Raw genomic sequence first — 23,769 nt, forward strand, 5'->3', positions numbered from 1 at the left:
CTCTCTGCCCCTCCCCCGTTCATGCTCTGTCTCTCTCTGTCTCAAAAATAAATAAATAAAATAAAATAAAAATAAAAAACAAATTGGTTTCTCTGTTATCTGCTATAGACTGGCTACAAGTAGAGCAAGGGATTCAGATACTTTAAAGAGACTCTTAACCCTATATTTCTTAATATTAAAAGATAGTATATTTGGCGGATTCTTATGCATTTTGTGCACATTTGAGAAGAAATTACACTTAATTGCCTTCATTTGGGCATTAAATATTTTACACATGTGCAGTTTGTCACAAGTAAATGTTTTCCCTTACTTTGAAATCACTTATAAATGTATGCATTCATTAAAGAGTTAGCTTGAACTGCTCCTCTTTTTCTCTTATTTGTCCCCAAATGAAAGAGAAGTGTTAATTGGTTTTAATGGCCCCTACTGCTACCTCTCTGTCTGGGATTTCTAAGGAAAGGTGAACAATTGGAATAGAACTCGTGAAATTTGTCTGGTGAGGTGAGAAGGTTTAATGTGCTTGTGAACCAGCACATTTCTTCTAGGTAATACTATAACACTATAATAAATATTGAAATTAATTTTCTCTTTTAGACCTAACCCTTTAAGTATATTAGTTAACATTCAAAGAGGAATTTTCTGAAAAAAACATGTTAAGTAAATTCCTGTACCTGGAAAAGATCAATACCTGATAAACCAGGAAATAAGAATCTCTTGTTTAAACGTGTTTATTAAACCAAAGAAAAAACCTCTCTCTCCTTTTCCCTCCCAGCCTCCCCTTTATGAGCAAGGGCATGCTAATTTAGATTTACAACTAGAAGGGGATAGCCAGGATTATGCAGTTTGCTGTTGCACTTAAACAGAAGACTGTAGTCTCCTGAGACCTGTATCTGGCTGCTATCACTCTCTCTTTCCCGATAAAAATGATTCCCACCAGCAGGGGCTAATTCATCCGAAACATTGTCCCTGGTGCTCCTACACTGATTCACTTCAGTAACTGTGTGACTTTATTTAACAAGTAACCATCTAGATATTTGTTCTTCTACAACAAAAAATTTTATAGGGTTTCTGGAAACTATAAAGACTATTACCATTCTAACAGCTTTAAGATAACAGATATTTTTTAAAAAAATGTTATTTCTTCCACTTTTTAGCAGTTGACATTCCTACTTGTTCCTTTACCAAAGGGTAGCAAGGTGTTTTAAGGAGCCCAATCCTGTGTTGGGGAGAGAAAGAAAGGTGTGCCTTTGTTAGTATTTGCTTCTGTGCAATCAGTTCACGGTTCAGAGGAAAATAGAAATGCAGAGAAAGTCTGCTGATCTTGCTTCCTTACTTTCCACTTTTTTTGTCACCCTATGTTCAAATGATAGTTCTAATATCATATACAGGTGAATATTTCTTCATCATCAAAGGTGAAAATAAAATTTACTGGGTATTTACTAAGAGTCAAGTATGAGTTAAGTGCTCCATTTGAAATATGTAATTTATTCCTTACGATTACAGAGACACTATTATCCTGTTTTACAGAAGGTGAAACTGAGGCTTGGCAAAATTGGCTAAATTGTTGAAGGCCATACCCCAACTAAGTAGCAGAAACTAGATGCAAACCCAGATCTGTCTGATTCAAAGACAGTGCTCTTAGTCATCATCTCAAATACCAACGGTACATACAATTTAATAGTGTTTTAGTATATTTTGTTTTACATACTTGGAGTCAATCAGCATGTCACAAGGAAGAGAGCAACCTAAAAAAGACAGTTGTAGGGTTAAGATCCTTGCATTTGGAATCAAATTATTTTTTTGGAGTCTTAATTTTACCATTTATATTGTGTGATATTGGGTGAGTTGCATAATCAGTTTGAACCTACGTGTGTTTTGTGAATTGGGGAGTAAAGGAGATAATGGGTATGGAGTGCTCAGTACATGGTGATAATACTCTACAATCATAGAAGGGATCACAGTTTACAAAGTGCTTTCACAAAGATTGTCTCAGATGATGCTTAGTGATAGAACCCTTTGAAGCTCATTCATTCTTTTATTCATTCATTTAACAATTTTTTTTTTTTTTTTTTTTTTTTTGAGTGTCTGCTAGAGATAGTTCTACAGGTTGGAAGGATTTAGGTGAAAGAGCAGGAGAAAAAAGTTCCTTGCCTTCATGGAGTTTGAATTTTGATAGGGATAATAACACATAAATAAAATTATTTAGCATATTAGATAATAACAACAACAGTAAAGGGAACATTTAACTCTCATAGGGAGAATGCCATGAGCCATTCATAATAAAGTAGTTAGAAGCATATTGTGATTTATAGAGTAGAGTAGCTCCTTGTTTTTCCATTATGGACATTTTTTTTTTAACTTTATTTATGTATTTATTTTGAGGGAGAGGGGGCGGGGAGGGAAGTGGGGCGGGGGGGGGGGGGGCGGGGGGAAGGGCAGAGGGAGAATCCCAAGCAAGCTCCATGCTGTCAGTGCAAAGCCGGAGGATGTTAGGCTTGATCCCATGACTTTGGGATCATGACCTGAGCCAGAATCAAGAATTGGCAGCTTAACTGACTCACCCACACAGGTGCCCCTCCATTTTGAACTTTTTAAAAACTGTAAACCAGTTACAGTTGAACTACCAACTTTTGTTTTTGAATTTGTATTGTTTTAAAACAAAGAACGGATTAACTTTTAAATTTGTTAGTACAGGGGCACCAGGGTGGCTCAGTCCATGAAGCATCTGACTCTTGATCTTGGCTCAGGTTGTGATCTCATGATTCACAGGTTCAAGCCCCTTGTTGGGCTCTGTGCTGACAGTTTGGAGCCTGCTGGGAATTCTCTTCCTCTCTCAGATCCTCTTCCACTCATGTTCTCTCTCTGTCTCTCTCTCTCTTTCTCTCAAAATAAATAAACTTAGAAAAAAGTAAATTTGTTAGTACACATTACCAAAGTTCATGAAATCTCTTCTAGCTAGCTCTGAGACTCTATGAATATGGAATTAAATGTAGATCTCTAATATCTTGTCTGTATTTAGTATGTCTATTAGTATACTGTGAATAAAACATTTTAGTAATTCAAAGATAATTAATGGTTTTCAGTAATTTTTTGTAAAATAATTCTTGACATTTCTTTACCTTTGTAGGCAAAGCAGTAATACTCATGGGTTGTATTTCTCAAATTCAGCACCAAGCCTGGCAAATAGGTTAGGTGATTTGGCACTTCCGTTCTGGCTCTTAGAAGACACAAAGGAATCATAAAGATGTGCTGCAGTGAACTCAGACATTAAGATTTTTCTGCCAACTATGAGTTTAAGTTTATTGAAAGCCACAAGAAAGACAAGTGTTATTTTCTGGGTAGTTTATAGCCATTAACTACTGACCTCCAGAAGTTATATCATTTAGCATTGTAGGGCTGGGTCCATAAGCCTTGGGGGGAAATGCACAATTGCACCATTAAAGTGTTTTGAGATTTAATCCTAAAAATGTCTTCTAGTTGTTATCTCAGTAAAAGGAAATAATTGGGGGTGGACAAATTCCTTTTTTTAGTTATTAAGAAATGTATTTAAAGAGAGTGGTTAAGAGCTCAAGCTTCAGGATCAGACAGAGTCCTTGTTCCACCACTCACTATATAACTCTGAGAACGATTCCATTACAGCTCTAAAATATATTTGGCATCTTTCCTTTCTCTCCTCACTACCACCATCCTGTTCCATATTACTTATTTTCTATATAATGGCTAGTGACCTTATTGCAATTGAAATCTGATAGTATAATCCCCACACATCTTTCTCCTCCTCCTTCACCCTCTCCTCTACCAGGTTAAAAATCCTCCAGTGTTTTTTTTTTTTTTTCATTCACTAAAATGAAGTCCAGACTCCTTACATTGGCCTTGGCCTGCAAGACCTTGCATACTGAGATCTGGGCCTGCCTCACTGAACTTACCTCTGTCTTGCTCACAGAGCTTGAGCCCCCTGATATGTTTCAATCTTCAGATTCACTAAGCTGATTTCCTGCTTGAAACTTTAATACACCCCTTTCCTGTGCTCAGAACACTCTTTACCTTATTCTTCACATAGCTTACTCTTTATACCTCAGGTCTTAGGCTTTCCCTTACCACTGAATCTAAGTTGTGTTGTGCTCATTCATAGCACCATATTTTTCTCCTTCATGGCTTCTGTCAGAACTTTTCACTTCACGTTCATTCAGTTTTAGATTAATATCTGAGTCCCCACCTCCTCCAACTATAATCTCCATATCTTTTTGGTTTAGTGCTACATACCCAGCTCCAAGCACAGTTATTGAGTGAGTGCTCAGTAAATCATTATTAATATTGAATGAATAAAATATCTCATTACCTTTCAAAGCCTTAATTTACTCATCTGAAAAATGTGGATAGAAATTATCTGTACAGTTATTGTGTGAATTAAATGAGATTAAAATATATAAAATACTTAGCACTGTGTTTGACAAAGTCCTTAACAAACAGTATCCTAAAAATTCATTAAGCCCACTGTATGTGTGAGACATTGCTAATGTTTTTAGAACATATTTTTAAGAGAATTTTGTTAGATTTTTGTTTTACTTAATCTTTACTGTTTTTTTTTTTTTTTTTTTCCTTTTTATCAACATTGCTCTTCACATCTAGGAAATTAAAATGTGGCAGTGATTCCATGCCCTTTCAATACAGCACTGGTATGAACTAGCCTCAGCTTTGTAATGTCACAGTTATCAGAGCCATGACGTATATTCAGAAGGGTAATTAGTTTGGGTAGTAGTTTCCTAGACTATCCCTCACCTCCTCCCTGCCCCAGCCAGCTGGCCTTGAAAAAGAAGTGCTTCTTTTATGTGTGCACACAATCAGTCTGTAAAATCCCATTATCCCCAACTTCCCCACCCCTGTGGCTGCATGCTTCCTTTTGAAGCCTTTTAAAAAAAGGAAAAAAAAAACCAAAACAGAAAACTGTCAAGTCAGTTCTAAAGTTCATTTCTAATCTCATTTCACCCAAATAATATAAAAATGAGAAGGAGGTGGGGGTAGGAAGTGGGAGGGATTCATAATGTGATTTGCTTACCTGTTCTCCAGGAGTTACCTTTGATACTTGTGGGAAAGACTGATAAAAGTAGAAATACTTCTTCAGTCTATATTTTGAGATAAAATTAGATTTCATTCTGTTTTGATGTTCAAAGAATAGAGCAAGGTTAATTTGGTTATTCTATTTCTTTTTCTTTCACCTGTTCAGAATGTGTATACTCTTTAGAACAGGAGTTTCTACTAACTTCTCATGACCAACATCCTTTTAACTGTGATCATCTGCTGGAGTCCTAAGTGCAAGGCCCTCCTCTGCTCTATTTTTCTGTTTTGTGTGTCTTTCCATCTGGGAATTTGAATTCCTTTTGGGCCCATCTCTTAACTGCTTCCCCTGGGCCTACTGCAGTCTTCCACTTTTGGGTTCTAACTCCCTCTGTATCTGACATTTTTCTTACCATTCTTTCCATGACCTTGAATTAATTGACATCTGTTCCCTGAGGATTATACCTTCCCTGTCACTATTTGATGAAAGTTTGGTAGGGGAGGGGTGTAGAATATAGGAAGGGACTTTCAAAAATTTTTTTTTTTTCTCTGTCCCTGAAAGATCACTTCCTGAATATGTTTCTGTCACCATTACTCAAAAACCCTTTCTTAGGAAGTCCTTTTTTTTATATCTGTATCACCTAATCCCATCATCATCTCCCTCCTCTTCATCTCGGGGACATTTCCCCATCTTCCTTAGGACCTGTCTTACAAACCTTACCCTCTTTCCAACCCTTTCCCCACTCTCTCCGTAACTTTGTCCTCCTTGCTGGTAACTCTTCAAAAACTGCAGCTTCTCAGTCACACTTTTACTTCAGTCATCTTAGACTCACAGCATGACTTGGACCACACCTCTCCTGCATCCCAGTTTTCTTCTATCAAATATGCTCCCTGTTCTCACTGTAGATTCTTATCTCTATACGCCATCTTATTTCTAAGGACAGTAAATATTCCCCTTGGTATTCACTTCCTTTCCTTATCTATCTTGATCCCTTCACCCTCAAGACTTCTTAAAGAGTAGTCCTGATCACTGTTTCTGTTTTATCTCCCATTATCCTGTCAATATCCTAGAGGCTTTTACCTCTTTACTCTGCTGACACTGCTTCAAAATCCCTGGCTATCTCCTCCTTTTCTATTTTAAACAGTGTCCTCTTCCAAATCTAAATTCCAGACTACCTTTTGACATCCTCCTTTTTTAATATTTGTAGTTCCTTGATTTTATAATATTCTCCTTGTGATGATTTTCCTCCTTTTTAATTGCCCCTTTTTGGCTTTTGTTTTTGTTTTTTTGACTGCTCTCTGTCTTCTGTCCCCATAAAGGGTGGGTGTCCCTGTGGCTCATCTCTTTTCCCTCCCTCAGCTCACTTCTGTTGCTGCTGTCTTCTACCCTCTCACCTTTAGTAATAATGTGTTAGACTGTTGCGGATCTCTTCCCATACCCTCGTTTCCAACTTCCCAATAGACATTTCCAGATGGATAACATAGAAGTATTTTAAAACCTAATGCAATTATAATTTATCATCTAAGCTGGGTCACTAGCCAGTGTAAGTCTATACTGTGCATATGGTCACCTGTTCAAACCTAAAATGTACAAAAAACTTTGAGATTTTTTTCTAGTAGTTTTCATCATTAAGTGCCTTACCAACATTCTACTTACCTGGCTAAAAGTCATCACCTTCAATTTTCATTCCTTCCTCAGTTCCTAATTCCTAGGAATTCTACCTTTCCTGTATCTTTGAATTATACTTTTTTTTTTCTGTTTTTAAATCCCATTCCACTGGTTAGGCCCTTGTTTTCTCTTGCCTGCAATACTGCATGTCCTTCTACCTTGTCCTCTTACTCTCCGTTTCTTTCTTCTCATTCATTCTTCATTCAATATTCCTTATTTCTACAATATGTCCCTAAAGTACACTAATTGTTTACATAGCTGCCCAGAAACCATTGCCAAAGCATATCATCCAGACTTCTTAGCTGGAATTCAACACACTGCTTACATAAAAAAGCTTTTCCAGCCTTAACTCCTTTATGAACCTTGTATTTCAGCAGACCTATTGGCCTTTCCCCAAATACCTCCAAAATCCGTAATCCTCAGTTGCATCAGAATCACTTTTGGAATTAAAGAAAACTTAAAAAAATTGTTTTTTAATGTTTATTTATTTTTGAGAGAGAGAGAGAGGGAGAGAGAGAGAGAGACAAAGCACAAGCAGGGGAGGGGCAGAGAGAGAGAGGGAGACACAGAATCCAAAGCAGGCTTCAGGCTCTGAGCTGTCAGCACAGAGCCCTATGTGGGGCTTGAACCCACAAACCGTGAGATCATGACCTGAGCCAAAGTCAGACACTTAACCAACTAAGTCACCCAGGCACCCCTGGAATTAAAGAAAACTTTAAATGCCCAACCTTAATCTGAGAGATTTAAATTTAGTTGATCTATATTGAAGCCTGGTTATCTTAATAAAAGCTTCCCCAAGTGATTGTGACCAAAGCTGGCATTGAGAAACATTGTCCCTGTTTTCCTATCTCCATGACTGTTCACCATTTTCTCTACATGGCCAGTATCTACTCTTCTTGTTTTCTCTTTAAATATTTTCTTATCCTTCAATTCCAGCCCTCATTTTACCTCCTTCATGAGATCTTCTTTAATCCATCCAGATAGATAGTTATTTTCCTATACTGCAGTTACAGTAGACTTTCATTAGATTATATGTTTATGCCTTACATCCTCTAGACAGGATACTTCTTGAAGCCAATGCTTCTGCTATTTATAATGTAGAAATCATTCCATATAGGTCGTTGGCTGTTGAGATTATTTGTAGAGAACTTTGAAGTTCTTATCAAAGTGATTGATAAGCATGAGTTATTTTTTGCTAATTTAACCAAAGGTCCAAAAACAAAACACAATAGTTTTAATTCTAAGACTATGCTAAATTAGGATTTGCTAATCATGCTAAGTAGGAGAAAGGAATTAGAACTTTAAATGCCACTATTGTTTTCAGCAGCAGATGAGCTAATATTAAAGTGAATTCAGTGATAGATTGGTTCCTTGAACACCCACGACTCAGGTGCTTTAAAGCATATGGGTCTCTTTGGATTCCTCAGGAAAACTGTCATGTTGGCATATAGCTATAAAATGTGCTTTACTCAGAAACTGTAGTTAGTAAAGCAAAGTTTTTTTACTAGTTCATTTGGCACAGGGGAATACTTTTAATAAATAGGCCTTGCTGAAAGATAGAGAACAGTGTTGTTTTTAATAGGGAATGAGAGTGTAAATACAGTGATTTAATGCAGTTACAAGTGGCTGCATCCAAAAACAGTTTTTGATTTTTGTCAAACATTCAGCAAGGGAGTGATTTTTCCCTCTTTTTTTTTTTTTTTTGGTAGCTTCCTCAATAGTATTCTTGTTAAATCTATAAGTTGTATATTCAGGATGGGATTTTTCTTTTTCCTACAATTTTCTGTTAGTGCCTGATCAGTAAAAATTGTGAACATTTGTTTGGGATATATGCATATGTATTTATAATAAATTTAGTGCCCTTTAAGGTAGATATTTGTATTTTATCATTTTATTAAAAGGAGATACATATATATATTTGTTCAGCAAAGCATTTGGGTTTCATAGACCTAGGAAAAGAATAAACTTTTACACTGTTGTTGCTATTTATATTTCCTGATATAAAACCCGTTTCTGATTTATCCCAGGTAAAATAATTAAAATGCATGTATTAGAACACACATAAAATTTCCTGTGCTCATGAAAGATGCACTAATTGGAAATTAGTCAATATAATCTTTTGGCTTTTGGCTTATTATAAACTCATAGGTTTATAGCGATATAATGGAATCATCCTTTCTGGCAGCACTGTAGCTGAACTACTTAAAACCTCTGGAAGCAAAAGTCAAACTTCCTTCACAAAACGTTCCCTATATTTAAGGTTAATCACATGAGTCTTTGCTAAGTTATTCCTAGAAAACAGGTATTCTTCATAACAAGAAGTCAAAAGAGATAAACTTATTGGGAAACATATGTAGATGGCAAATGAATAATAAATAACATTTCACAGGCCGCTGGAGATGTTTGTCAGTGGACTAGCAAAAGCAGAAATATCTAACAAACCTCTGGAAACACATGGTAAACTTTCTTGATCATAATAGTAGTAACTTAATTTGGTTGAACATTGCGCAGTTTCCATACATATCATCTCATGTAAGAGATGAGAAAGTGGTTTGCTTTTAATTACATACCTAGTAAGTGATAGATCTGAGATTTCAAATCCTGTAATGCCAACTCATACTACCAAAAAGCTATTAAAAAAATATTAGTTTTTCAAAGACCATTTTAAAAAGTATCAGTAAGGACAATGGCAGCAACGTAAAAAAGACTGAAAGATCACAGAACCACTTCTGAAGTTTTCCATCTTTGGAGTGAATAAGCAAAATAATAGTATTCCAAAAGAATGATAGAAAGTTAATTTGTTCATGAAACACTGAACTCTTTAAAGTTAAATGATACACAAGCTCGAGATATTGCTATATATATATTTTTATTTGTAGTCAACGTTTATTTTTATGCCTAGAAAAATACATGGGGGTGCTTAGGAATAATGTGCTGGGCAATTTGCTACTTTAGTGATAGTAACATAATCCCGAAAAAGCAAGCACGATTATTTTGTACTTTTTTCTTGTTTTATTCAGCAATAAGACGATAATTTTTCATATTTAAGGAAGTATGAAAAATTTGTCGAGTTTTAAAAGCTGAATACATGTAGCATTGGATCAAGGCACATACAAGACTGGCCAAAGGGCGTACAATGCACTTTGGTTTTTTGTTGGAAAAATAAAAATCATGGCAACAGAAAAATGATGTGGTTTTTAAACAAGTAATAGCTCACAATTCAGTAGGAAGCTAGAAAGAAATGTTACAAGTTCATTATGTAATATGTGGAAAACTGTGACAGTAATGGGCAGTATTCTTGATCATTGTGAAGGTAAATTGAACTTTTATGTACAGTGTTAAAACATTTCATATAAACCAGATCTAAATTTGATTTCTAGTAGTTATTTTTCTTTTAAATTCTCCCTTTTTTAAAGTACTACTTTCTCTGCATTGTTGAGGGGAATTGCTTATGGGTACACTACCTTTTTAAATATGTATGTTTCTCTTTTGATATCATTTATGATAAAAACATTATAAACATTAACAATTATATCTTTAGAATTCACTTTTCAAAAATCAGGATGGTATAGGCAAAACCAAAATGCAATTCTGGTGTTTGTGTCATTACACTATCAGAGTCTAAGATTTCATATTTTCCTAAGTATAAATTCCCCCCTAACTTAAGAGTGCTCTTACATTATTCATTTTGTGAAGTCCTTTATTCTCAAAGCTTTGTTAACAGTGGTTTTAACAGCAGACTTCACACTCCTTTATGCCAGCGGATGTATTCTGTTCAGAAGATATGCGTATTTTCTTAAAAGTATCTAATTTGCTTAGAGTAAAAATGGAAATATGCAGCAAGTTTGATATTGCCCATTACGTCACATATTTTAATTTATTGAATACCACTGGGATAATACAAATTTAATAGTTGGAACATTCTTTCATAACTATTTTTTGAACTTTAAGTTTTCTCATTCAGCCAGGTTTTCTTTTTTTACATTTCATTAATACCAAAGTGAAAAATGGCCTGTGCTTATACTACAAGGATCTCATGTGAACTCAGTCCTGATTGTTCAACACAGCAAGAAAATTCACTTTCACAGTCAACAAGTCATCTTACTCAGTAGAACACAAAGTAAATGGTTTATAACTTCAATATTTGCAAGGAAAATACAGTACAAATTACTAAAAAATACTAAAATATAGACTTGTGTTCAGGCATCTCTACTACATCAATCGCAGCAGTAACCTGAAATTTGAAACTTTTAATAAAAAGTTCTTAAATATAAATTATATGGCAAATGTACAGTACATTGCTTTTTTCAGTCTTTTTTTCCAGTGTTTTGCAGTAGAACAGGGTTCCTACCATCATCTCCCTTAGGTTTAAAAAAACCGAAACACAGTCAGCTACAAGGCCTCCAGCATCATGAGTGTGAGTGATCTGAGTCTGGAATACCACTGTCTCTGTAGCTTCGGTTACTACTGCTTTCACTGTGATTGTTTTTGTACAGATTCATTCCATTAGGAGGAAATATGGTGTGTATTACAAATTCCTCCTTTGAGATTGGTTCATTGCTTATTGGTAACATCTGAAAAGAAGTCTCCCTGATTTCCAGGATGGAGTTGTCCTTCTTAGTGCCAGCTTCCGCATAGTCATCCTTTCTTCTCCTCCCTTTGCTGTATGCACAGTTCCTTGAGAAGAGTGATCCGTTCCTATGAACGTACCAGCACACTAAAGCAAGAAGGGCAATGGTGACCAGGGCCACAGCCCCACCAATGATGGCAGCCAACGGTAAATTGGGGTTTTTGTAAGGTTCTTTCTCTTGCTCTCGATTAAGGGTGGTTGTAGGGTTGTACATTCGAAGGGGTGCAGTTTCAGTCTCAATACAAACAGGGGCTTCATCAAATAGGTAGAGGTTACTGGTTTCCATGGGAACCATGCAGACTCGATATGGCGAATCAGGCTCCAGGGCTGTGACTAAGTATTCATTGCGTTCCCCTGTTACGATTGTTTCTGTTATAGATCCAAATGCTGGGCTATGGCCCAGTTTGAGCCAGCTGAGTCTTAAAGCAGTCATAGGTAGGACAAGTTTCCAAGAGATATGAATCGTGTCAGAGGTGACAGATTTCACAGTAATTATAATTGTTTTTCTTGCTGGACTCCCTGTGGTTCGCTGATCTTTAGTGAGCTTGGGGTTCTTAATGTCTGGTTGTTTGGTCACTGGAGCTGGCCACTGTCCTTGAGCAGGATATACTGTGTTAGGTATTGCAGTGGTTATCTGAATGGTGCTTACCACTGCACTGTCCTTACAATCGAACAGTTCCGCATTAAGGTCCTTGATAGCCATCCCCCGAACTTTTTCTGGGGCTTGGCACATAAGCCCACGCACATTGACCTTCATAGGTAGTGACTGTAACCAGTCACGTACCCATTTCATTTTGCACCCACAATACCAGGGATTGTTGCGAAGAATCAGTTGGGTTATATTGTCCAAATCATCAAAGATACCCTGAGGTAAATTACTTAGGTTGTTATTGGACATGTCGAGTCGATACAGCTGCCTTAGATAAGAAAAAGCATTTGGGGGCACCCGATTGATGTGGTTATCTTGAAGATAAAGCTTCCTCAGGTTTGTGCCTGGAAGGTTTACTGGTGCAGCAGTCAGGGAATTCCGCACCAATGACAGTTCTGTTAAGTTGACTAGGTTGAAGAAAACTTTATCACCTAAACCGTGGTTGTTCAATAGGTTTCCATCCAGAACCAGGCGTTTTAGGCTAGTGAGACCTTGAAGAGATGGTGATGAAATAGTGGATATGCGATTATCATCCAAGCGTAGTTCTTCTATAGTCCTGGGCAAACCCCAAGGGATTGTGCTGAGGTGATTACGGGACAGGAAAAGCAGTCGGAGATAGTTGCTGTCTCGGAATGCCCCTTCTTCAATGCTAACAGCAGAGACAGAGTTATCATCTAAATGTAATTCTTCCAGATAGGGAATTTTTGAAAGTGAATCATAAGTGATAGTCCTTATGTTATTTTCTTGCAAATGTAACTCTTTTACATACTTTGGTAGGTTGGTAGGAAATTCATCTAAACTGTTGTGGTATAGGTATATTCTTTCTACTTTTAGCAAGTTTTTCAAATCTGAAGGAATTCCAGCGTTATTTATTTGGTTGTTCTGAAGGTAGAGTGTTGTAGCATCCTCTGGTATTCCTGTTGGAATGGATGTCAGAAAGCGATCATTACAGTAAATGAAACCTGCATCACAACGGCATACAGATGGGCAGGATTTAGCCATAACTAAGAGAGGTGCCACCTGAAGGAACAGCCCAATTTTAGTCCAGATGAGGAAGATGCTCCAGGCTGGGCTGATCATGGTCAGCACTGTTGAGGTCTTTGTACACGGTACTGTCAGAGCCCTAAAATGGAGTGAGTTAAAAGAAAGACAGAAAACAGTCAGGTTGTGATACTTAAAATAGTGTTCAAAATATATGTGGAAACTAAAATGTGTAATCACTTTCAGCTTTTTAATTTTTTTTGCATGCTTAGGGTTTATCGCTAGCTTACAATGAACACCATCCTATAATCTCTTTACCTTAAATGTTTGTAGTATTTAATTAAAGAATATCATGTCCCAAGTCCATTTGCTTTTGAAATGTTAAATATAAAAGTTTTACTGAGAATTCTAAAGCACTTTCATGTTTGATATCAGTTCTATAGCCAGTCACTGACCAAGCTAATCAATTTTCTAATTTTTTCTTAACATTAATAATGAATTGAAACATAGGAATATGATTTACTGTACTTAAAGATAATGTTACTGTTTTTAAAAATCAAAATTTGATGTCTACTTCTTAGGTAGACTGTACATGTATAGAAATGTGTAGTAAAAAAAAAATCTATCCTCTTAATATTCAAAGGAATAGTCAGTTAAATACCTCTTAAGACCTGAATCCTACTAAAGCCATTCATTTGTTTTGATTATTGATGTTATTTTTCTTTGATTATTAATATTAAGAATTGTTTCATTGGTATTTCTAACAAGAAAATCAGAAGGAATCTTTTTAATCTATTTTAAGGGAGGAAAAAAATACACAGCTAATACATCCAGCTAACCTAAGTGGAAAATTCCATTTCATATTAACCTAGGTCACTCTTTTCCCTTTTTTAATGTTTCACACTACATGGCTTAATGGCTTTGTGCAAACTTTTCATTATGTTCTCTTTCATAATATGTTTCACAATGCATTTATTTTTCTTCAAGTTCTAATCTAGGATATGGTTCAACTTTCCCCATGGCTGGAGAATTATAGATTTGTACTAATCTACTGTGTAATATGAGCTCTTCTGTACCTTTACATATTAATTAGCCTCTATAATTTCAGGCATGAAAATAAAACACTTTAATATTTTTCCTACCTTATTTAACGATGTGAATAAATTTTGCGTGAGTGAAAATCCAATGCACATATATTATTTTCCTGATGAGGGGCTGGGAATTAAAAATTCTTGTTCAGTCCTTGGAAATGTTCTTCACTGTTTATTCAAGTAATCCTATGCCGCACACACCTCCAGATCAGGCTCGCTGTTGTCAATGAACATTCCAGCTGCAGTTCAGCATGGTGGGCAAGCTCATTAAAGTAGGGACCAGAAACAATTCAGCTTCCTGTTACTATGTAGAACACATGGCTTCCTATGTACTTTTTTTTTTTTTCTGATAGAGTTTCTGTGTGAAGGTTCCTTTTGTGTAGCTTAATTCCCTTAGTAGAAATTGCTCTCTTTGAAATTCTTATTGGCTCTTCTGTGCAATGTGGTCAGAGATAGTAACTTCAGATCCTCATGAAGAAAGCCATTCATGATGCTAAGGCCTGTATAGTAATAGGTTTTTCAGTCATTTACCCCCCACCTTTATTCCTATACAGGATTATCCAAGTATAAACTTTGTACAGTAGCTATATCCTGAGGTATGATTACCTGCTGTGAAATAGCTATTTCCAGCTTTTGCTTCTTGCTGCTTTCTCAGAATATCTGGTGCAGTCACGTTATACAAGAACAGGTATTCTTTTTTAAGAGGTATAGAAACTTAATTCAAATATTCTTCATGGGGGGAAAAAAAAAAGGAAGCATACTAGATTTCCTTTACATTTCTCTTCCTTAAAATATACTGGGTATGAGCATCTCCTGTGAAAGCAAAGGTTTTAATAAACTATTAATAATGAACTTTTAATATGAGAGATTTCCTAGAAATTTAAACTTAACAGTTCTTTCTTTAAGCAAGAAATCTTTCATCATAGTAGTTGGTGAAAAGGATAAGATGACCTGTTTGTTTTTTACTTCGCAATTTTGCTATACAAATAAAGTAGGAGCTGAAGTTGAGATTGTCACCAAACAGATAATTTCTACTGTTAACTGTTAATGTCACTTTGAATTAAACACAGAAGCAAAGCGTCATTCAAGAACCAGTAAGTGCCTTCCATGGCTTTTGAATTCATGTCAGGTCAATCTTTAGAAGTTCTCTTTTAAATCTTAGATATAAAATGATAAAACGTTTGAAAAGAAGAAAACAAGTGTACAACAAAGAGGTGAGCAAATATGTAACAAGGATTTTGACAGAAATGCCATGGTAACTTTTAAGAGATTTCTGAACATGGTTTTACAAAGTCATACAATCTACAATTTAAAGAATTGAAAGGAGTTTGCTTTAAATCTTTTCTTTTGATTTCTTCGGTGCCCTGTTTAATTCTTCCTGTAGGCCTCAATTTTCCCAATTGTAGAATGTGAACCTCATCTCCTTTCTCCTTAGAGGTATTTCTGAGGACTAGTTGATGATCTCGGAACTCTAGTTACTCAGGTATTCTTGGCCAAAAGGTAGCATAGAAGTTCAGGTTACTATTAGTTTTTTAGGGGAATATAATTTTAATTTTCTTTTAGCAAACTGAACTTGAAAAATCTGTATTTGGAAAAGAAAGGACACTATGTCAATCTATCTCCTTATAATGACCATTCAGAAAGCATAACAAAATCTGACAAGGTATTTCTCTCTAGATTCAAACATGAACATGCCAATTTCCAGTAAGTTTATTTGTCATTTCTGAAAGAAGACTTAAGGCTTCACCAAAGAAACCGGTGATTTTAATGATGACTGCTTTGTCCATTATCTAATATCCATGAAGATTTTTTGGGGTGGAGGTGGGGAAGTATGTAGCATCAGTATCTTTTATGCAGGATGACCTACTCAGAGGCTTTCTGTATATGTAGGGAACATTAGGGTGTCATGGAAATATTTGACCCTGAAATTAAGGACTTACAGTAGAAATAATTTGCTTCTCCCCTAGTAATTACCTAGCATCCAACAAGGATAGCATCTGTTCCAGAATTCAAATGCTACTGGCAGTGAATGTTAAGGCCAAAATTTGTGTTTCTGGTTCTACTTGAAAATTCAGTTTCTTTTAGTTTGCCACGAAATACCAACCATATCATAGAATGCGTTAACAGAAGGAGACTTAAAAAAATTACAGATTCATTTAATTTATTATTTAAGCAACTTGAAACAAAAATAGCAGTTTGCAGATGGATAAAGTAGTCTCTAGTGGATATTGCAAAGTGCCCACAAAGGAAAGTTTAAATGACTTATTGTTTAAAGTGGGGTTTTACTGTGATGCATTTAGGGCTTTGCTCATTATTGTTGAATTTCAATGGTGTATTTTCTTGAAAACTTTTGCTTTTGTGGAATATGAAAATGAAAAACCAAGTTGTTGAAATTATGATTACAAAGTTATTTTAAAAAGTATCTGCTGTAAATGTTTTCTGAGCTTGAAAATTATTCAACATTTAAAATAATGTGGTTAAGTTTAGGAAACAATTACTTTTGTTAAATTGTATTTGAAACTAATTAAAAACTATTATAAAAAATCACTGATGAGAACCTGCTTAAAATGTTACCAGTAGTCAGGCATTTGTCACATGCCACAACACACTCTATATTTGAGGAGATGAATCTGATGAATGAGGATTTAAGAACCGATTGTTCCTCAAGTCAGGTTAGCCTAGAGTATGTCCAAGATGCTCATAATGATAACTAGTGATAAAGCTTGTATTTAAATGTGTTATGAAATCAAGCTCTAAGAATATGTATTGATTTTCACCTTTTTAACCCAGAAGAAAAAAAAAAAGAAACCTAAAATGGTGTGAAAAGAAGAATAATTTGTTTATTTTTCTGGTTTTACATCTGTAAAACTGCTTCCTTTGCTCTGTTTGATAGGCAAACTCACATTGCCATTAGTACAATAGTGGTAATAATGTGGGATTAACAGAAAGCCTTAAATCTCATTAAATTCTTGTAAAATGTCATTTCTCTTCACCCCAAGTTGCATTAAAACTAAAGGCAAAAATAAAAAGCACCTTTCTCTGGAGAGAATACTCTTAGAAATGAAGATTCCCTCACAAATTCCTTCTCCTTTTACTTAACCTCAGAACAGTTCAATTTGTGTTTGATTGTGTTTTATAGTTTATGTTTTATATCTTTTCCTTCCCTTCCCTTTTAAATTTGAAACTATAGTGATAGACAATTTTGTTTTGTTTTGCTTTGCATATTAAAGGCTATAATAATCTATCTAAAATAAGCGATGCTGCCCCCAGTGCTTACACTTTCCTTTTTCTGAGCTGGTTCTACAGAGTCGCGCACATAGAGAAACTGTAGTTGATTGTGAATGGTAACAAGAAAAATGAGCTCCACTGGTATGGACACTATGACCAGGTTTCCACAACATCAACTTCAGAAGTCTTTATGTCTGCATAGACTGGAAAAGAGGCCATTACTTCTGAACAAAAAGTAATCCATCTTTTAGAAAAATATTGTTATTGGGGTAACTTGGGGAAAAACATAAATGGACCTCTGGTTACTCAAAGAAATGTTTTAAAACTATTTTTTAATGGAATCATTACTAAGCATATAGCATTTAAAACTGTGACAAAAAGAACAACATAATCACCTCACGGATAAATCAGATTTTTAACAGGGATCTTTCTCTTCAGTTTCTTCTAATACAGAAAAATTGTGGAGTTAAAAGAAAATTGCATTTATAATGTAATCATCAGGTCTGTGAAAAGCCTCCAGTTTAGTTCTATGATGTAAGAAAGTATTAAATAGTAAGGATACTATCTTTTTGAGATATTTTAAGAAAATTAATATAATTTAAGAAGTTTTATCTGAATAGAAAACTGGTATTTACATACAGTCAAGGATTTGGGGCAATGTACATGTTTATATGATTTCTTCCCTGCTACTACAATATGTTAGAGGTGGGAATGTTTGAAATGAGAAGGTATTCTCATGTTTTGATCACTTAGATTAAGATTATATGTTGGTAACTTCCTAAATCCTTTATTTGTTGCCTTTGATTTAAATTGATTTGAAATCATGGCTTATTTTCAAAAAATCTTATATTGAGTACAGAGTTTTTTGAGATTTTAGTAAAGATTCTTTTTAATGATTTTCTTCACATAATCCTATCTTAATGGGAGCTTAAAAATTTTTTTTTAAATCTAAAAGAATTTTTAATCCAAGTTAATTGTGTTATTATTTAAATAAAACCTTGAGGTTGAAGAAAGCACATGCTTAATCGGACTTACCCAAGTCTGTGAATATTTCTAGGTAAATTGGAATTTATATAATCATAGAGTTTTGGAAAGTAATTTATTTATGAAGGCTTAAAATGTTTTTTGAAAGCACAACAAAATGATCAACCTGTGAATGCCAAGTCTTTGTAAAGACAAATGGTATTTAAAATAAGCTACATATACGGTTAAACTGAACAACTGGAGTACATCAGGTTAGTTGATAGTGACAGCAAAATGCTTTCTAAGCAGCCTGACTGGTAGTTAAATTTTCCACGATCATCAGATTTCAGGAAAGTTCCAATTCTTTTGTTTAATGCCAGGCAAGCAGAAGGACCTCTAAGTCCCCTCTTGAGAGCCATGAAGTCTGAAGGGTTTGCTGAGCAGCAGAGAAGCAACCGTGCCTTTTCAGACTTGGTTTTATCTAGACTATTTTCTAGTCTGAAGACGTTGTGTTTTATTTATGTAAAACTGAGGATAAAAGTTCCAAAGCAAAGGATTTTTACTTTGTCCTTTTATGTTATTGGTTCTTTTCTCTCCATAGGCTTGTGATAAGTGAATCCAATTCTGCTTCACTTATTTTGGTTTTTAAAGTTAAATCAAGCATCCTTAAAAGAAAAAGGCAAACTAGGATGTTATCTTTCATCATAGTGAATGCTTTTTCCTTTTGTCATATTTAAATCCAGATCAAATGAATTGGAGAACCAAGACTTGTGTGAATGAGTAAGACATGAATTTAGAGGGAGGTAAATGTGAGCAGAAGAGGGCTTGGGGCAGGGAACATGTTTTACGTTTGCATTGACCTTTGAGCAATTGCACTTAAAACTGTACCTATTAAAATCACAAATGTTTTCCCATTGCAAACTTTAAAGCTCCTTTTTCAGAGTTGTGAGTACAGTTTGGTAGATGTGCTTTAAATTTCTAGTATTCAAGTTTCTATACACTAATACAACAAATGTTTGGGTCTACTGTGCGCCAAGCACTGTGCTCGTTGGTGAGAACATCTCAAATCATAAAACACTTTTTTTTTTTTTTTCGTTTCAGAGTAGGGTATTACTGATGTAAAGCAAATGAAGAGGAAGAAAATCAACAACACATAAACTGATCAATCCACAGTCCAGTGGCACACTTTTTAAAAATAGTATTTAACCAAATGTGGTCTGTGGGTTTTCTTTTCAAAGTTGCCACGGTAACTTGTGCACATGAAAAGTGAAAGAATAAAGAACAAAAGCTGTCATTGTCTCATCAAGTGAGAGCAATTTCTCTCTCCTCTCATTTAAGGAGACTAATACCTGGAGAGAGCTTTTTATACATTCCTGACATTTAATTTTGAGTCTAGGAAAAAGATAATGCATATGCAAAACAAATGCAACTTTAGGTGCTGCTTACATTATATTTCATTCCTCTTTTACTTAAAATCTGTTTTCTCTGGAGTTCTTGTCAATAGACAAGTCAAAGTGCTGAAACCTGCTCTTCTATGCAATGTAAACATGGCTTTCCAAACTCTTTTTTGGTGTCATGTCTCACCAAATTTAGTGATGTTGATTTGCAGTCTGAAACTGGAAAATGCTTTCTGAAATGTATATTCCTATATTGATTCTTAAGAGGAAGAAGGCTTTTTTCCAGAAGACATTTACAAACTGTCTCGTTGGAAATTGGGTTGTTGACTTATGATAAGTTCTGAAATGGTGGAATGTTAGAAGAAGTCGACAAACAGCCGTTTTTATGCTCTGAATAGGAAAAGGCAGTTTTGAGAATTAATATTGCTGAGAGATTTACTGTAGAGTTTTTGCCCACTGGGGGGTGGTACACTCTACCAGAACAGTGCTTTCAGAAGCCGCAAGTCAGATGTTGGCTGCTGCCGGCCAGTTTTTCTCTGGTTTAATTACAACAAAGCCTCCCGTTGAGAAGAACAGTGAAGGCCTCTAGGGCAAAAGGTGGGGGGTGGGAGGGAAAGGGGACTGAAGGGAAAAGGAGGGAAGAAATTACAACCTTTGAAAAATTACTGAATTTCATTTCCCTCATCGATGTCATTTATGGTAGTCTTCATTTGACTTTCAACAATTATTTATAATGCTATAAATACACTGACTGAATAAAAATATTTAAGGTGATTTAATTCAGAATTTTTAAGTTAGCTCTGCATCTTGCCATTAATCACATTCTTTGTTATGCAGCCCACCCACCTTAATAAAGGGGGGAAAAGTTAAGATCCACTGAAATTTTTCTTTAACTGACCAGATTTAATTTAGTATTGGTATAACATCAAAAATAAAAAGCAGGAAGAAAAAACATTCATATAAGGTTAATACAAGGCAAGTTCTCTGCTACTGATTTTTGTAGGGTTTTAAATTGCTCAAAATAATCCAGAAAGAGGAGGAAGCCTTAGGGTGTGTGGCCAAGAAAAGCACAGACGAATCTCTCTGCAGTGCACTTGCATGTTTAAAGCTGATAATTGTATTTTTCATCTGGAGACACTGAGTGTTCATTAGGGTCTGGTGTCCCTAGGCAGGAGATGCTGAACATAATTGGAGTTTCTATTTGATTGGGCAATATAGTCTAGAGAAGAAACTGGGGTAAAGATAATTAATAGCTTGCTAACAAAGTCTGACAGCCACAAGATTTCAACCAAATTTATTTCACACCGCTTCATTTAGCTCTGAAAAAGTTTTGATAGAATTGGAGGCTCCTTAATTAACACTTGAAAGCAAAAGAAACATACCTTCTATTTTGTGGCTACATTCAGTTATGACAAATTTTCTTACTGTTGTTCTTCTTTTTGTAAAAACTTTATTTGTTGCCCAGTTATGTATTTCACAAGCTTTAATGTTTAAGGAGTGTTGAGTTAGGCATTTGAACCTAATCAAAATTGATTTAAAAGGGGGTGCAGAGAAATGAAAAGCCCAATTAATAACTGATGGTTAGTATTAACAAGAGCAAGATTAATGAATTCATTATGTTTATTCATTCAATAATATCTTTGCTGATTCCTGGATTTGATGTGTTTTGGCAGTGCTCTATTAAAAAAAAATGGATGAGATTTTCCTACTTAAATTCATACAATCACGTTTTTGTAACCTTGTTTTTTATTTCAGGCTAATAAACATATGTACGTGTGAAAGTGTGTGTATATGTATATGTGTTGTGTACACACATATTTGCAAACTAAGTAGAATGTCTCTGATTTAATCTTCTTAGAGACTAAATCCTGGTATGTTATTATTAATATTGGTAGTAATGGTAGTATTAATATTTTGTGGTACTTTTAAAGGATGGATTTCTTTCTTTACTCATTTCAGAAGAGATGAGTATCAATCAATCATCTGTCACTTTGGGGCAAGCATAAATGGTTCTGTCTTAAAACAGACAAATTAATTCTTTATGTTTCAAGCTAGTCAGGATATTTGTATGCGGTTCGGGATAAATGAAAGGCATTGCTACATCTGAAGCACTTTTCTAGTGGCTAATTTATTCATGTTGTTTCCTGCTAATAAAATAACATATATGTGCATTTTAGAACAGATAGATTTAAGAAAATTTAAAATAGCTAATTGTTAAAGCCATTAGAGGATTTGGTTCCATAATTGGCAAATATCAAGGCTTTTTTTTTTTATTTTAAATAAATAGATAAAATAATCAATCAAATATCAACCCCCAGATGTTGAGAAAATATAGGCCTGTTGCACTTTTTACCTCTATGCAACCATTTTGTTTCAGACCTAATTCACTGGGAAAAAAAAAAACATTTTTTTAGAAGATATATTTAACTACTGTTTGGAAGCTTTGCTGTATGAAAGCATTACTTTCAATATAAAATTTTGCTCTTGTAAGTTGCAAGTGAGTGGATACTCTGCGCATCCCACTTGATGAGGGCTCTACTAATTTTTGTTCCTCTTGCCACCCCGAACTCACTGCATACATCAGGCACCGCTTCCACGCTGAGCTTTGTTAGTTTTTCTGAGTAGGCTTTGCCAATTACTATGCTAGTCACATACTACATTTGCCCAAGCAATGGATTTTGGCATTCTCCTGGAGCGGGGGTATGGTTTGGAAGAAAGTCTCCCCCTCCTCTGAGCTGAAGTCACTAGTTGAGATTTGCAAGCCTGAAATGCTTGAAGCAGCTCTGGCAGGATAGCAGTGCAAGCTTTAAAATCTAGGTGTAGCTGTTAATCCTTACAGAGGCACAGAAGTCTCCGGGAGTAGCTCAGCTAGCTGTGAGCAAGATGTATGCTTTTCATGTACTGCGTACTCATGGGCAGAGGGATTATTGATTTTCTTTCACAGTTGTAAAAACAGCAATTGGTGATCATACCACACATACAGTACACACCAAGTTAGCAAGACCTTTTGCTTTCCTCTCTGTGAAAAAAAATCTGCCTTGTATTCTTCAATATATAACGTTTAACTTTCCAACCTAATGTTTTCCATAAGGCTCTTATACAAATAGCAACTATACAAGGCAGAAAATAGCTATTAATTATTACTTTTGAATGAAAGAAGGTTTTAAGAAACTTCTTGCATTTGTCTAGCCCAATTTTTCCTTGCTGGCTCGCACACACATATTTTGCTCTTACTGGTGACAGAGCAAACGTTCATATTTGGATGCCTCACAGTACCAACTCATTTCTGTCTACAGAGTAAAACCAAGCAAACTTTCTGGGACAATCTTAAGGAAAAACATGGGAAACACTTACCAGGAAGACGAGAAAAAGCAATCCCATGTATACTGCCGCTATAGCTGTAATTCCACTGACTGTGAACTGGAGTAATAACCCTCCCCCCTCTCCCAAGCTCCGCGTCCAGTCCACACAAAGCCAACAGCAGCTGCAGGCAGAGCTTGTCCTGCTTCGGATCACTCCTACACTGAGGAGTGAGTGAGGGAGAGCATTCCAGTTTACTGCACACAGCCCACCTCCAAGTCTGAAGTTAAAGCTTCACCTCGCAGTGGTTGAAGAAGGGGTGATGTCATAGATGGGCAGGACTTAGCCGAGCTCTTGTTCAGTGAGGTAACTGGATAATCAGACAGATGAGCTTTGCGAACGCTAGAGGGAGTGAGAGAAGCCAAAATGAGGCGCTCAGCCTGCCAAAGCGGGGATGCCATTTGGTTTGTAGGCCGGCCTTTGGAATCTCAACGTTTTCTAAAGTTTAACACAGCAAGGTAGTGGTAGCAAGCTTATTAAAAAAATACGAGCATGTTAGAAGGAAACTTATAAGATCATAGTAGAAACACTTAGGTTTTTTTAATTTTTGAACTATGTGTATTAAAAAATTAACCAAAAATCATATTATTTTCATTATTGATTAGTTCCAATAGCATTGGAATTTTGAAGGCTCTTAACTCTAACTGTGAATATTTATTTGACAAATGAGTAGAAGGCAGGTTCAAATGAATAACTGATTTATTTAAGGGAAGGGGAACAGGCATGCCAAATGGTAAAGAACTTTG

At 35.5% G+C, this 23,769-nt stretch overlaps 2 protein-coding genes across 4 annotated transcripts in view; one reads left to right on the forward strand and one right to left on the reverse strand.

Annotated features, from left to right (window-relative positions):
• Window positions 1-23,769, forward strand: part of MACROD2 (mono-ADP ribosylhydrolase 2) — a 2,022,401-nt gene that overhangs the window by 339,389 nt on the left and 1,659,243 nt on the right. The gene's annotated exons all lie outside the window — the stretch shown is intronic.
• On the reverse strand, window positions 9,577-23,255 carry FLRT3 (fibronectin leucine rich transmembrane protein 3). Of its 3 annotated transcripts, XM_019462763.2 has the most exons (4): window positions 23,018-23,255; window positions 21,046-21,182; window positions 14,127-14,888; window positions 9,577-13,126 (listed from the first exon to the last, which is right to left on the reverse strand). In XM_019462763.2, exon 4 carries the CDS (start codon window positions 13,081-13,083, stop codon window positions 11,134-11,136), a length of 1,950 nt encoding a protein of 649 aa, XP_019318308.2. In that variant the 5' UTR covers window positions 13,084-13,126; window positions 14,127-14,888; window positions 21,046-21,182; window positions 23,018-23,255; the 3' UTR covers window positions 9,577-11,133. The 3 variants fall into 3 exon arrangements, with proteins under 3 accessions (XP_019318308.2, XP_019318309.2, XP_019318313.2); XM_019462764.2 differs by lacking the exon at window positions 21,046-21,182; XM_019462768.2 differs by lacking the exons at window positions 14,127-14,888; window positions 21,046-21,182.

Source organism: Panthera pardus, unplaced genomic scaffold, assembly GCF_024362965.1.
Source record: "Panthera pardus isolate Hobbes unplaced genomic scaffold, ASM2436296v1 HiC_scaffold_25, whole genome shotgun sequence".
Classification (NCBI taxonomy): Eukaryota; Metazoa; Chordata; class Mammalia; order Carnivora; family Felidae; genus Panthera; species Panthera pardus.